This window comes from Nicotiana tabacum, chromosome 8 (assembly GCF_000715075.1).
Source record: "Nicotiana tabacum cultivar K326 chromosome 8, ASM71507v2, whole genome shotgun sequence".
NCBI classification, from domain to species: domain Eukaryota; kingdom Viridiplantae; phylum Streptophyta; class Magnoliopsida; order Solanales; family Solanaceae; genus Nicotiana; species Nicotiana tabacum.
In genome coordinates, this window is record NC_134087.1 from 36,032,633 (window position 1) to 36,047,901 (window position 15,269).

Below are 15,269 nucleotides of genomic sequence, written 5' to 3' on the forward strand. Positions count from 1 at the left end.
ATCTTTTGGTTTATGGGACCGAGGCCGTAATACCGGCAGAGGTAGAGATTCCTTCACTTCGAATCATTGTCGAAGCAGAAATCGAGGACAGCGAGTGGGTTAAGACTCGACTGGAGCAATTGACGTTGATTGATGAAAAGCGGATGGCTGCAGTTTGTCACGGACAGTTATACCAACGAAGGATGGCCCGTGCTTACAACAAGAAAGTCCGACCTCGGAATTTCGAAGTAGGACAATTGGTACTGAGGCGTATTCTGCCGCATCATGAAGAAGCAAAAGGAAAGTTTGCCCCAAATTGGAAAGGCCCATACATCGTAAGGAAAATATTGCCAAGAGGAGCATTGTATTTAGGTGATATCGAAGGAAATGACCCTGACACAGCGGTGAATGCAGATGCAGTCAAGAGGTACTACGTCTAGATCATACTCCAAGTGGTCCTGACACGTTGAAAATGGCGAAGGTGTTTATTCCCCACTGCTCCCCAAACACTACCCAATTCTCTCTACCGACTTTTGAGCCGCTTACAAAAAAAAAACAAAAAAAAAACAAAACAAAACAAAACATTGATTGAGGCCTGAACTACGTTTGACTTGATTCCGAAAGGATACGTAGGCAGCCTCTCCCTGAGGTTCAGTCACACCAACAACAAAATCCCATCCACCCTGAAATTGAAAACCGGGGCATGTCGGACACTTGAGAAGTTTAGTATCATCTACCTCTCTTTACCAAGTACAAGCCTTCAAATCAATTACCAAAGATAGTGGGAAACCAATAAGCATCACAAATAGAAACCGGCATACCCTGAGTAGAGAGAAATAAAATGAGAGAGTCTCGGCGGTGAAAACCTTCGGGCACCACGAGGCGACGGGAGTAGAGAAACCAAAATGAGAGAGCTTGTTTAGTAAAAACTCGCAAAGAGTGCTATCAAGCGATGACAGGAAGAGAAATGAGAGAGGTCAGCCAGTGAAAAACCCGCAAAGGGCGCTGTTGGCCGAAAAGGAATGACGCCACCCCAAGAAGGTCTCGGCAAAGTTCCACCGGTTTTGGAATCACAGATCTGTTCTGGTTCAGGAAAACGCAAGTTCATGGAAGGTCGGATGTCCAGTCCAAAGAGCATGTCATGTCATTTAAAGCCAGCGTTATCTTCCTCAGATAAGTCTTTCTCGCCCCGAAAAGGGTATTCCTTTTCTGATTTGTTTTCCCCTGCTTTGTTTCTTTTCGAATCCCTTTTGCATTTTAACCCCGAGTTCAGGACACACCGGAAAGAGTAGGTGGCATGGTTTGTTTGCACGGAATCCCGTCTCATGAAGGAAAGCACCTCATCTCGTTGATATGATTACCCAAGCATGATGAATCATGACGTTTGATGGTGTTCCGGAGTAAAGGAAAAAGAGAGAAATCTTGAAATCTTCCCCAGCAAGTCCACCTTCGGACAAATCCCCACAGAGTCTCCCCCTGTACAAATCCCAACAGAGTCTTGTACAATCTCCCACAGAATCTCCCCAATATAAAAAAAAAAAATGGAATCTCCCCAGCACATCCCAGCGAGTCCTTTTGTAAACATTCCCCAACAAGCTTACCCCAACAAATCCTAGAAATCCCACTTTGAAATAAATCCCCAGCATGCCCATTGTACAAATATCCACACAAAGAATCCACTTTGTAAATATTCCCCACAGAGCTTCCCTTTTGTACAAATCCCCACAAAATACCTCCAATAAAATCCCCGTTGAGAACCTCCAAGCAAAACGGGACACAAAAAAAAGAGAAAAGAAAAAAGAGCCTTACGAGGCAAATCATCACAGAATCTGGAAACACAAGCCTGAGCGGTCTAAAAGGTTTCGGCATATGAATCAAATCAATGGCGGGACTTCACAACAGAAATGAAGACGCAACAAAGCAACCGGGAACGATCAAGGTCACCAAACCGACCGTCATTTCCGAACTAACAATTGTCCTTTGTCTGAAAAGTTGAAACAGGTGTAATCCAAGACAACCGTGCAAGGAGCAGGTGTCGCCCAAAGAAGAAGGTACATGGGTACAAGAAATATTTTGGCAATAAGGAATTCACTCGAAAGGTAAGTTTCCACGAAACTCCCTTGTATCTTCTACTAAAACAAGAAAATTCAAAAAAAGAGGTCGCTTAGTATTCTCGAACTTTGCCCCCAGCCAATCAGCATTAGGGTTTTAAACCCTAAACTGAATTTTCCTTTTAATCAGCATTAGGGTTTTAAACCCTAAACTGAACTTTTTCCTTTCAGCCAGCATTAGAGTTTTAAACTCTAAACTGAGCTTTTCCATGCAATCAGCATTAGGGTTTTAAACCCTAAACTGAATTTTCCTTTTTAGTCAGCATTAGGGTTTTAAACCCTAAACTGAACTTTTTCCTTTCAGCCAGCATTAGAGTTTTAAACTCTAAACTGAGCTTTTCCATGCAATCAGCATTAGGGTTTTAAACCCTAAACTGAATTTTCCTTTAGTCAGCATTAGGGTTTTAAACCCTAAACTGAACTTTTTCCTTTCAGCCAGCATTAGAGTTTTAAACTCTAAACTGAGCTTTTCCATGCAATCAGCATTAGGGTTTTAAACCCTAAACTGAATTTTCCTTTAGTCAGCATTAGGGTTTTAAACCCTAAACTGAACTTTTTCCTTTCAGCCAGCATTAGAGTTTTAACTCTAAACTGAGCTTTTCCATGCAATCAGCATTAGGGTTTTAAACCCTAAACTGAATTTTCCTTTTTAGTCAGCATTAGGGTTTTAAACCCTAAACTGAACTTTTTCCTGTCAGCCAGCATTAGAGTTTTAAACTCTAAACTGAGCTTTTCCATGCAATCAGCATTAGGGTTTTAAACCCTAAACTGAATTTTCCTTTTTAGTCAGCATTAGGGTTTTAAACCCTAAACTGAACTTTTTCCTGTCAGCCAGCATTAGAGTTTTAAACTCTAAACTGAGCTTTTCCATGCAATCAGCATTAGGGTTTTAAACCCTAAACTGAATTTTCCTTTTTAGTCAGCATTAGGGTTTTAAACCCTAAACTGAACTTTTTCCTGTCAGCCAGCATTAGAGTTTTAAACTCTAAACTGAGCTTTTCCATGCAATCAGCATTAGGGTTTTAAACCCTAAACTGAATTTTCCTTTTTAGTCAGCATTAGGGTTTTAAACCCTAAACTGAACTTTTTCCTGTCAGCCAGCATTAGAGTTTTAAACTCTAAACTGAGCTTTTCCATGCAATCAGCATTAGGGTTTTAAACCCTAAACTGAATTTTCCTTTAGTCAGCATTAGGGTTTTAAACCCTAAACTGAACTTTTTCCTTTCAGCCAGCATTAGAGTTTTAAACTCTAAACTGAGCTTTTCCATGCAATCAGCATTAGGGTTTTAAACCCTAAACTGAATTTTCCTTTAGTCAGCATTAGGGTTTTAAACCCTAAACTGAACTTTTTCCTGTCAGCCAGCATTAGAGTTTTAAACTCTAAACTGAGCTTTTCCATGCAATCAGCATTAGGGTTTTAAACCCTAAACTGAATTTTCCTTTAGTCAGCATTAGGGTTTCAAACCCTAAACTGAACTTTTTCCTTTCAGCCAGCATTAGAGTTTTAAACTCTAAACTGAGCTTTTCCATGCAATCAGCATTAGGGTTTTAAACCCTAAACTGAACTTTTTCTTCCAGCCAGCATTAGGGTTTTAAACCCTAAACTGAGCTTTTCCATGCAATCAGCATTAGGGTTTTAAACCCTAAACTGAATTCTTCCTTTGTTCGGCATTAGGGTTTTCAAACCCCAAACCGAACCTCTCCCCAGCTAGCCGGTGTTAGGGCTCCAGCCCTGAACTGAACATGTATATCCTCTTTCATCAATTTTATGAACTTCCTGGTGAATAATTAACGAAATTTTCCTAGTGAAACTGGGGCAGAAAATCTCGTTCGTTTGTTTGTTTTCTCCCGCAGGTCTGACCTCGAGCCACATGGATCGAAATGACCCACGAGATAAATCCCAGTTCGGAATCAAAGAAGAAAAAAGACAAAAAAAAAAAGATATCCCGAGATATCAGAGTAAAGGGAAAGCAAATCGACTCCAACATTTGACTAAGGTCCTGAACTCTGCCAGTCACATTTTATTCGGTATCCCGGAGATTAAACAAGTCGCCGCAACTCGCAAGCATCAAGATTCAGATCAGAGTCTACAAGCAGAATCAGCTAAGACCCAAGATCAAGTCGTAAAAGAATCATAGATAGGAATCTTGTAACTAGCAGTTGACATACACATAAGTAGTTAGCTCAGTTTTCCAATTTCCATTTGGTTGTAATAAGGCGGTCAGTAACGTAGCAGTGGCAACAGCAGCAGCAGTAGCAGCAAGCATTGCAATCCCATGTTAGTCCCAGCTACCAAAACCTCCCGAACTACATTGACCTGATTCCTGTTTAGCCCAGGATATGTAGGAAATCTTTGAAGCAAGATTCGGTCATATCTTTTAAAAACATGCTTCATACGGAGTGGTCTATAGGCAAAAATCGCTCATACACGCTCACTTTATCTTTGCACGAAAACCCTTCGTGTTTCCGAACAAAGAGGGGCAGCTGTGAGCACGTGATTTTTGTTTCGCACGACAATCGCTCCAAAAGGAAATAAAAAATAATAATTGGCCCTGCTGTACAAATTTTGGATTTCTGTGCGGCACCTTGTTGATTTATTTGTGACTTCGGCCCATTTTTATTTATTTACTTTATTAAAAAAATAAAATTCGAAAATATATGTGTCCTGCATAATTCAAACCGTAATCCGGTCGTTAAATAGAAAATCATAAATCGGCATCTTTGTCCGTGATTTTATTTTTTGTTTAATTTTACCCATTTTTGAATTATTTTAACGTGTGTGTGAATAATTGTATTGGGTGTTTGATTTTATTTAGTTTTGTATTTTTTTTTATATAATAAAAAAAAAAAGGGGCCTTGCCTTTCCGGATTTGGGCCAATTTATTAAAATTGGCCCAAACAAATAATGCCCAAACGGACAGCCCAAGCCACCAGTCCAAACAGCCCACCCCCCAGGCCATAAAACGACGTAGTTTAACACCAAAACTACGTCGTTTCGATGCCAACCCATCACAACCGTTTAAACCAAGTCGATCCAACGGTCCGGATCTTTCACCCGTAACCCCACTACCCGACCCGTTACCCGAACCAATTCTGACCCCTACTAAGCCAAACGACGACGTTTCGTTTAAACCTTCAGATCCAAGCCGTCCATCTCGTCTCATCCAACGGTTGAAATCAATCCCCCCATTCCATATATAAGCCTCCTACCACACCCTGCCCCCCTATCCAATACCCCAGCTTCCGTCTTCACCTCCTTCCCCACGAAACCCTAGCCGCCCCCTTATCCCTCGCCATTAATCCCGGCGGCATGAACGCCGATGACCTCCGCCTGAACACCATAGAACCCCCTCACCGCCCTGAACATCGATCTGTTGGCCGTTTAGTTCGAATCCCTTCCCACCTTCTCGAATCTTCATTTGAAGATTCGAGTCGGAACCCGAGTTACACCAATCGACCTCAACTTCGCACCAGACAGTCCCCAGACCCCCTCGTGACCAAACCATGCTTGGTTTGGTCCGAATCTGACCAGGGAAGCACGAATCCCGGATCTAATTTTTGGAACTTTGAAGGTCTTCGTCGATGGTCCGTGTTTTGTTCAAACTAAAAGATTAAGGTCTAATGGACCTTAATCGAAGTGTTTCTCATCTGAGAAACACTTCGATTAAAGCCCGTTCAGCCTTAAGAAAGGTCTGTCCGAATCCGAGTTAAGGCTTTTGATTTTTCAAGATTTGAGGTGAGTTTTGATTCTCTTTGCTTATTTATGTTAGTCCATGTTCGTTTAAAAGATTTGTTCTGGTTTTGTTTTTAATCTGTGTTTTGAGTTTTATCAACTCTTCCTGTCCATCTCGCCTGAACCTTTGTTGTTTGATTGAGTCTTTCTTCTAATTGTTCTGATAATTTGTATGTATGTATTTGTTGTGCAATTAATTGGGTTTCAAATGTGAACTGACCAACTGATTCCTCCCATGTAATTTTGCGTAGTCAGTACAATTCGAATCATGTGTTCGATACTGTTAAATGTCTGACTTTGGTCTCGATTGTACGAGTTATAGCTAGTATAGTCGAGTCGACATATGTCGTCAATTAGTTTCAGATGTTTGAACAATATACAAATTGATTTGCTCCTGTTTAGCATTGTATGAATCAGTTGGGAATTGAATTTAGCTACTTATAGTTGTTAATCTGAATCAGAAGTGTAAAGGGTTTGATTTTGTTTAAGTTGCAGTCAGAATTGGAGGGCATGTGCACTTGTGCACAACATGTGCATTTGTGCACTTGTGCACAACATGTGCATAAAGGCTTTTGTTTGATTTAAAAATGTTTTGACAGCATATGCTGTCAGATACATCCTGCTGCCCACACCCTACTTTAGTTTCAGAAATAATAAACATTACAAAAGTAAGCCTGCCAAGGGAATATGATGGGGTTTTGGTTAATACTTAAATGACTAAGTGGAACTGAAAAGAGGGCAGCACATGAGGGGGTTTCTGTTGGTCTAAACAGGCTGTAAAAGGGGTAATGTGAAAGCTTATAAAAGGGAGGACATACAGAGATAGAGAGGGGAGAGAGAGGATACCATCGGATAATAGAGGTCAGAGAGAGCATAGATAGAGGAGAGTTGAAGTTCTGGAGATACAGACAGAATTAGAGACAGGATTGAGAGATAGAAATACATACACACACACACAAAAGGATAGACATTGAACCTTAAGAGCTGAATAGGAAAAACACAAACAGAGATAGAGAGAGGTTAAGGGATAGAAGCTATACAACCAACAATCAGAAACCTTCTTCCTCCTATTGTTATTGGGTTTTCAGTTGTTTCAATTTGTTCAAGCCAATTTTGATCCTTTGAAATCTCAGTTGTGTCTATCAGTTGAGTGCTTTCATTGGTCTACTACTATCTGGAGTTTCTGATTCTACTCCACTGGGTGTTGTTGTTATTTGGCTATTGCTTTCTATTGGCTATATTTGCATCTCTGCACTCGAGCTGGGTTCTTGCTGTATTGCTTTGTCTGCCGCTATTTCTGCCCTGCTGCTACTGATAGTGCTGTGATTGCTGCTGCATTTTGTTGTCATTATATTCTGCTGACTCCCCCTTTCCTTCAATCGTCAAATATTTCCAGGTACACAACCTCTGAAACTTTGTATTGTTGAAAGTTTGAAGTTGAAATAAAGAAAAGAACAGTTGTTCATGTTATAACATTGGTGTTAAAAATAGGTCGAATGTTAGTGGGATTGTATTTTACTGCAAACTGCAAACACTTTGTATAAAACTAGCATACATTCTGCTGAGATGGACTGTTAGATAGCGTTGTTCAATAGCAATAACAATATGATAGACAACATGTTTGATTTGGGATACGTTCAGTTCAGTATAATACTGTTTGGTTTAGTTACGACTGTATAACATAGAGTCAGGGCAAACACTTGTATGTATTTCTGCCTAGACCACTGAATCGACAAATCTGTGGTATTAGGTCTGGGATAGATGTATCCCAAACAAACTCTCATGCAGTCATATTAAAATTCTGGCTATGAATGCCAGTTTCGCTTGTCAGTTTATTTGTTCCAATGCCGGTTTGATATCAGGTTTCGGTACAGATTCTTCGTTTCGAAATGATGTAATGATTGTTGAGAAAAACTAATAATCATTTTTGAGTTCAATTAGTAGTCATTTTTCCTAATAATACAGCCGATTTCTTTATCAATTTCAAATAGGTTAGAGTGTTAAGAATAGAACTTGGAGGTCGTTAAAACATAACTCAATATATGTTGTTAGTTTGTTTGCAATCTCACTTAGCGAATTAATAAGCATATTCACTTGTTGAAGACAAAGAATGTCGTAGCTTTCACCTCATGAACAATCAATCAGGTAATCAAACAAGTTTAGGTTCGGCAAACATAATAAGGATTCAGTCCGTATTTGTCTAAACCAGCAAAATTCGGCATCATCCTTCCCTTTAAAGATAAATGTAGTAAAATGTAGTCCTTGTAGGGTACCCTTCTAAAATAATGAGACGAGCCTCGCCGAATCAAAAGGCAAATTGCGGGGCCCTCAATAATTGGTCATAATAAATACTTAGAATTTGGGACGGGCTGTTTAGTGAATTCCACTCCCCTCCCCGAAGACAATAACGCGTTAGATTCTTTAGGCGCGACTTAATCAAATTACATTCCTAAATTCGGGTGCGCATTTATGTGACCCAATTTCAAATCTCAATGGAGTCGAAATGTGTTAACAATTACGGGTGCATTGATTGTGACGTGGTTCGAGATACATTTTCACGACGTTGCAATTCTATAAAAATAAATGATAATAATAAAAGCGGTTAAAACTTAATAAAAGCACATAAGTCACAACATGTATTTAAATCATATATTTAGCCATTATAACAATTTAAGCGACCGTGCTAGAACCACGGGATTCGAGGGTGCTTAACACCTTCCCTCGGGTCAACAGAATTCCTTACTTAGAATTTCTGGTTCGCAGACTTCATTTGGAAAAGTCGAAAATTTCCTCGATTTGGGATTCAAGATAAACCGGTGACTTGGGACACCAAAAGCCAAACCTTTCCCAAGTGGCGACTCTGAATTAAATAAATAATCCCATTTCGAATATTGTCACTTAAATTGGAAAAACTCCACCCGCGCATTTCTAACCCTTCGGGGCCGGACGTGCAAAAAGGAGGTGTGACATAGTAGTTAGTAGTTAAGAGTGGCTCAAGAAAAGCTTCACTTGGGCCTAGCACATTTGCCTTTGATCTTATGGTCAAAAACAAATTGTTGTGTTTAGGACGGTGAAAGTCGTGGCCTTGAGACTCTTGTGTTGGCCGATAATCATCAAGTGGTTTTTCGGGACCATTGTGTGCTCAAACATTATCTAAGGTTGTTGTGGGCCCCCGACTCTATATCTTTAGCGATCCCATAGCTCGTGTGGTGAGTAATTTCATTGCAAGTCCAAGTCCCGAGCCATTGGTCTAGAACTTGCCCTGAATGTTTGTTGAGGCGAAATCCTAAGCGAATTTTGACTTGAGACATGATTATAGGCTCTCCTTGTCCAAATGATAGCTTGAACACTTCCATAACCTACCAATGATAAGATCCCTAGTCAACCCTTTAGAGCCTTAGACCTATTTCCTTCAAGAACCATGATACAAGCCTATACCCGTTCTGAAAGATACCCTCTCTTGGCACCTGATCTTTCCTTTAGCACATGGCAAAAGTATAAGTTTGGGGGGAGAGACAAGGATTGCAACAAAGTGGTAAAAAAGCACAAAAATGAAGAAAAGGAAAGTCAATGAAAAAGAAAGAAAAGTAAAATGGCAAATAGAATGTTTAATATGAAAAAGAACAAAAAGGGATTCAAGAAAAGCAAAGAATTAAATGTGTGGAAAGTTGAAAAAGGAGAAAAGGTTTGAAATGCATAAGAAAAAGTAACAGTGTCTCTCTCTAACCCCTTAGAAAGAAGTGAAATGACTCAAAGAGTCAAGTGAATGTGTGCCAAATGAATCAAAAGAAGTGTTTAAGGGAAGATGGAACTTACTTAGACCAAAACATTTCCTACCCTGAACCAAAAGCCTTCACAATATCTCCACAAAAGCCCTATATGATCTTGAGTTGAATGAAGCTTACATTAGTAGATACTTACATAAGGGGCAAGCATATGGTACCTAGAGCCGGACTTGTGGTTTTTTCTTGAGAGAGATGAGTGAATTTCCATTATCCTCGTTCTGAGTGCCACTACCTTAAAGGTGAGGATTGCTTAGGGAGAGTTGAGGATATGTGAGTTTGGGTTCCACAATGACCGAAGTAATAGAAAAGAGTTCTTTGATGTGTTGAGTCAATTCTTGATGCTCTTGTGTCGCACTTAATCCATGGTGTTTCAAGGAGTAAAAGTTGTTAATGATTCATTTGTATTGAGGGCAATTGTTAGTCCCAATTGATGCTAGATGAGGTTACTTTAGGACAACTGAAAAATTTCTTGGATTTTCCCTTAAGGAGTGGGTCTTATTTTGTTTGCTTGAGGACAAGCAAAAGCTTAAGTTTGGAGGAGTTGATAACTAGGGATTTTAATACATTTTATACTCCTTCTTGCTTAAGTTTTGATTAAAAATTTGTACAAAATAGTCCCAAAAGGTTCACAAGTTGTGCTTGATTGCAGGTTTGATCAACAAAGTGACAAGATGTCAAAGATCAGCTCAAAAGGAGTGAAACTTGCACAAGTGTCAAAGACAAGTTCAGGAAAAGCAGGCCCAGTGCGGCCGCACACCATTCTGTGTGGTCCGCACTAGGAGATTCAGAGAGGTTGATTTTCAGGCAAAGATGCAATGCGGCCACACTAGGTTTTGTGTGGTCCGCACTGAAGGCAATGCGAAATCAAAGACTTGGGACCCTTGAGGTATTTTCTTAGCATGGAAGTGGCTCGATCGAAGGAGGGAATAATGGTATCTCAAAGAAAATATGTGCTGGATTTGTTGAAAGAAACGGAGATGAGCGGGTGCCGACCAGCAGAAACTCTTCTTGACCCAAACATAAAGCTCAAGAATAAAGAAGGAGATCCAATTGACAAAGGTCAATATCAGAGGTTGGTAGGAAAACTTATCTACCTATTGCACACTCGTCCTGACATAGCTTTTGCGGTAAGCTTGGTTAGTCAGTTTATGTATTCTCCTAAAAAAGAACATCAGAAGGTTGTGTATCGAATTTTGAGGTACTTGAAAAGCTCACCAGGAAAAAGGTGGTTGTTCAAGAAAAGTGATAAAAGGAGCATTGAGGCATGCACAGATGAAGATTCGGCAGGGTCCTGTACTGACAGAAGGTCTACTTCTGGGTATTGTACATTTATTTGGGAAAATCTTGTGACATGGAGAAGTAAAAAACAAAGTGTTGTGGCACGAAGCATTGCTGAAGCATAGTACAGATCTATGGCTCATGGAATCTGTGAGATTATTTGGCTTAAGAAAATGATGGAGGAACTTAGAAGACCTATAACTTTACCAATGAAGCTATACTGTGACAATAAAACTGCCATAAGTATTGCCCACAATCCAGTTCAACATGATAGAACAAAACATGTTGAGGTGGATAGGCATTTCATCAAGGAGAAGCTAGATGAAGGAAGTGTGTGCTTGCCATTTGTGCCAACAGATCAGCAGATAGCAGATCTTTTTACTAAAAGGTTGTTTAAACCAAGATTTGAAAGTCTTGTGAGCAAGTTAGGCATGTCGGATATCTACATGCCAATTTGAGGGGGAGTGTTGATTTGTAATATCTTATTATGATTGTCTAATCAAATCAAATCAAATTGATACATTGATTTGTAATATCTGATCATATAGGATCAAATCATATTAGCTAAGTTAGAAAAGTTTCATATTCTTAGGGATTAAATTAGAATAGATTAGAAATACCCCTTTGTCTGGAATCAGGGGATTATTTCATTTTTATTGATTTGTTTTCTCCTATAAATTGTGTATTTTTTGACAGAATAATACATATGATTTCGATACTAAAACTAGCAAGTAATATCCGATACTTCCTGTTTATAGAAAATAAAACAACTTACGGACATCTAAAAGAAAAATAAGGAACCAACAATATAGAATAGAGGAAGTAAATCTTGACTGTAGGTCCTTCATTTTCTCCCTCTCCTTTGCCGCAGGACATTCATATACCATGAGATAGTTGAGGTACAGAATACCTGGTTTTGCTTCATCTCATATGTAAATCTTTTATTCTAACAGGAACTTAGATTGTAAACTAACTCCAATAAACTGACAGCAAGAAAACATATACTGCGCTATGCTAGCATGTTTTAAGGAAGACGTAAAGAAGAACCTCGTATGCAGTACCATCTTCATTATGGTTTAATTCACAATATTCGCTTTACAAAAAACCTGATTGAAGTAACAGACATTACAGTTAACCGAACTAAACCATACATGTAAACACATGAAACCAAAAAGTTGTATTTCCAGAATGTGTTATTCATTTAACTGAATCCAAAAAATGATAAGATTGAGCATGAGGACATTACATGTGTCTTTCGCGACAAAATTAGACAGTGGGCCTTACATTTCGTGAATCTTGGTATATCAAACTACTCTTCCCCATCACTTCTCACTTCAACACATTCAAACGATTCCTGAAATCAAATTAATACCTATTTTTAAAATGATAACAAAGAAAAATCATGTCCTTTTCAAACTTATAATCTTGAGTAATTATTTTTTTTCTTGTTCCAGTATCTGCTTCTTAAAAGAGCAAATAATGAAGAGGTTTGTAAGTAGTACTACCTTAGCAAATTCAACTGTCAAAGATTCTGCACGAGGAGCAATTTCCAGTAAGTAGGACATAAGATGTATAGGTACATCAATGATGTTGCTATCCTTCTTCGCTTTTCTTCCATCTGAATGTGATGATTCGCCAAGAGTGGATAGTTTGTTATCCTACAATTTGAAATTAAAATAGGTCAGTTGGAGATCAGTATATTGTCTAAACAAGTAATTTATATGCAATCTAAGTAGTGCAACAACAAATTAGAAAAAAAAAACAAATTCAAAATCCAAGTTGCTATATCAACAAGCTGCTCAAAGTACAAGAATCTAAAAAGTCGACACACAGTATTTAATAGAGCAGAGAAGGATAATGTAAGCTAATTACCATCTTAGGAAAACCAAATTCAAGCCAAGTTGCTATATCAATAAGCTGCTCAAATTACAAGAATCTAAAAAGTCGATACACAGTATTTAATAGAGCAGAGAAGGAGAATGCGAGATAATTGCCATCTTAGGAAAACCAAATCCAAGCCAAGTTGCTATATCTATCAGCAGCTTAACTACAAGAATCTAAGAAAGCTGATAAACAGTACTCCTATTTTGTAGAATCAGAATGGAGAAGGATTCTACTAAGTAGGAGTAGATTCTCTATCACGTAATGATGTTGAGATACTAAATTACAGAAGTCACTCGAAGTTTATATACAAGTAAAGAACCCCTAATCCAATGGAAACCACCCTCAGATAAGACGACCACAAGCTTTTTTCCTATGAAAAACTGCTCATGAAGATATTTCTGTATATTACGATCACTCTAAGTCCCTCATTTTGAACTTCAGGAATGGGCTTCTACTAGAAATTTGAGATATCAAACTAAAAAGATCAAAAGAGAAAAGTAAAATATGAAAAAGAGATTGAAATAATAACACGAGTTTCTATCATGGTTTAGTACCTCGGACGCGTTGAACACCAAGTATCCGTCAGCAGTGCACTTCAGTATGTCAGCAACAGCATTAATGGGCATAGTTACTGATGAAGATCTATCCTCAGTTACGAACTTTATATGCCTCAAATTGCCAAAAGTAACATATTCACGTATTCCAGAAATAGCAGAGAGAGCCTAGGCATACACATAATCACTTCAATCAGTGAGCAAATTCTTCAACTAGCCCACCCAACTCCCAATATCCCTCCCCCTTCCATAGACAAACAAAGACGGATAACACACAGCGTTCTCTTTTCCGATAAAAATGCAAGGTGATGAATGACTTCACTAGCACCTTTATAAATATTTGTTTTTCAAAATACAGAAAGATTATTGTCTTAATAAATGAAAATAGAACCCCTTCTCCGATCCCAACACACACTCAACAAGAAAAAGAAGAAAAGGGAAGGTCTTATTGTTACCTCAACGGTGTCAATGGACAAAGATAGAAACCTCGCGCTGCAGAATTGTCCAAACATGGTCATAAAGCATTCACCAGTCCATCTCTTTCGATCTTCAGCGGAGTTCCATTTAGGATACCGCAAGTCAATACAAACTCTATCTAAACAACCCAAATCCTCCTTAAAACACACCTTAGCAACATGCCCTTTAAACACAAAAGACGAAAGCTTTGGAGCAATCACATTGATCCTATGTATGTCATAACAACTCAAAGGACTCCTCCAATATAATATCTCCAATTTCTTTAACTCCAAGCATTTCATTTCCAATTCCTTAAGTTCACCTCTACCCTTAATTGCACATTTGCACAAAATCACACTCTCAAGCTTAGGACATCCAGAAAAGATTTTCCCATCATCAAAATTGTCATCACTAAACACAAAATTCTTCAACTTGAGAACCTTCAAGTTGGTAAAAGTCCAACTTTTTGGCAATGTTATAGTATAACGAATCGCACAATTGAGTTCCAAGAATTCAAGAAATTGAGAAGAGAGCAAGCAAGTTGGTATAAACACGGGGTTTTCAGTAGTAAATGCAGAGATTATGAGATTTTTAACTCTATGATCAGCAGCATAAGTCATACATTCTTCACTGAAAGATGAGTAAACTATATCGTCCACAGAAAGCCTAAGCTTAACAAGTTGAGAATTACAACGACGAGCAAGAACATGTCTAACAAAGAAGATAAATTCTATTCGTGATTTCCATCTTGAATAAGGAACATTCTCGAAATCAAGAACAGGGAGAGAAGTCCAAACCAATTTCCATCTTTTCGACAATACTGATGTCCTTACAGCAGTTTTAGTGTCAAGAAAACTAAGTATAGCGATCAGAATACCATCTGGTAAGCCACCGATACGATCCATTTCAATCAATTTCTTGATTTTCCTTTGCTGATTCGTCTTTGTGATTAATACCCACTTCACTATTTTATGTATAAACACTAATGCATCTGTGGAAGAAAATTTGAACTGAAGGGGTGTGATGAATTCAGAAACATGTTCCTTTTATGGGTGAAACGGAAATAATTTTGATACGAATTGGGGATTGAAATTTCAAGAAATAGTAGAGAGATTTTGTGGAAGTTACATGCAGTAATAATTGTATGAGTATGATTAAAAAGGCTTACAGAAGTCAATCAACAACGGATTCTGAGTTGGCTAAAGGAAAATGAAGTTGATCTCCCATCTTTTTTTACCATACGATATAAGTCAAGCAGTGAATAATACATATTTGAGATTTTCAGTCAAGGGGTTAATGTGAAGATTTCAACCCTGTCCACTCCTCTTCAAGATTGTAATTTTTTTTTTTTACTCATTATTTTTACTTGAAATGTAACGTCAAAGTAGGTAATAACACCAATATTTATAATAGTGTAAATCTATATACTATATTAAAAGCACAAAGGCTCTTAGCGAAATGTCGTTTGCTTTTTTTACCCTTTTAAAAT

General features: G+C 38.4%; 1 protein-coding gene across 1 annotated transcript; it reads right to left on the bottom strand.

The window, feature by feature from the left end:
- Nucleotides 1–11,938: 11,938 nt before the first annotated feature.
- LOC107763901 (F-box/FBD/LRR-repeat protein At5g53840-like) lies at nucleotides 11,939–15,041 on the bottom strand. Its single transcript, XM_016582407.2, has 4 exons — nucleotides 13,780–15,041; nucleotides 13,325–13,492; nucleotides 12,392–12,544; nucleotides 11,939–12,240 (listed from the first exon to the last, which is right to left on the bottom strand). Exons 1-4 carry the CDS (start codon nucleotides 14,683–14,685, stop codon nucleotides 12,196–12,198), a joined length of 1,272 nt encoding a protein of 423 aa, XP_016437893.1. The 5' UTR covers nucleotides 14,686–15,041; the 3' UTR covers nucleotides 11,939–12,195.
- Between the last annotated feature and the right edge of the window lie 228 nt (nucleotides 15,042–15,269).

Coding starts and splice junctions, on each gene's coding strand:
- LOC107763901 (XM_016582407.2), bottom strand. CDS start 14,685: ATGGATCGTATCGGTGGCTTACCAGATGGTATTCTGATCGCTATACTT. Junction 12,545..13,324: donor TGGTGTTCAACGCGTCCGAG/GTACTAAACCAT, acceptor TTCAAATTGTAG/GATAACAAACTATCCACTCT. Junction 12,241..12,391: donor TGACAGTTGAATTTGCTAAG/GTAGTACTACTT, acceptor ATTTGATTTCAG/GAATCGTTTGAATGTGTTGA.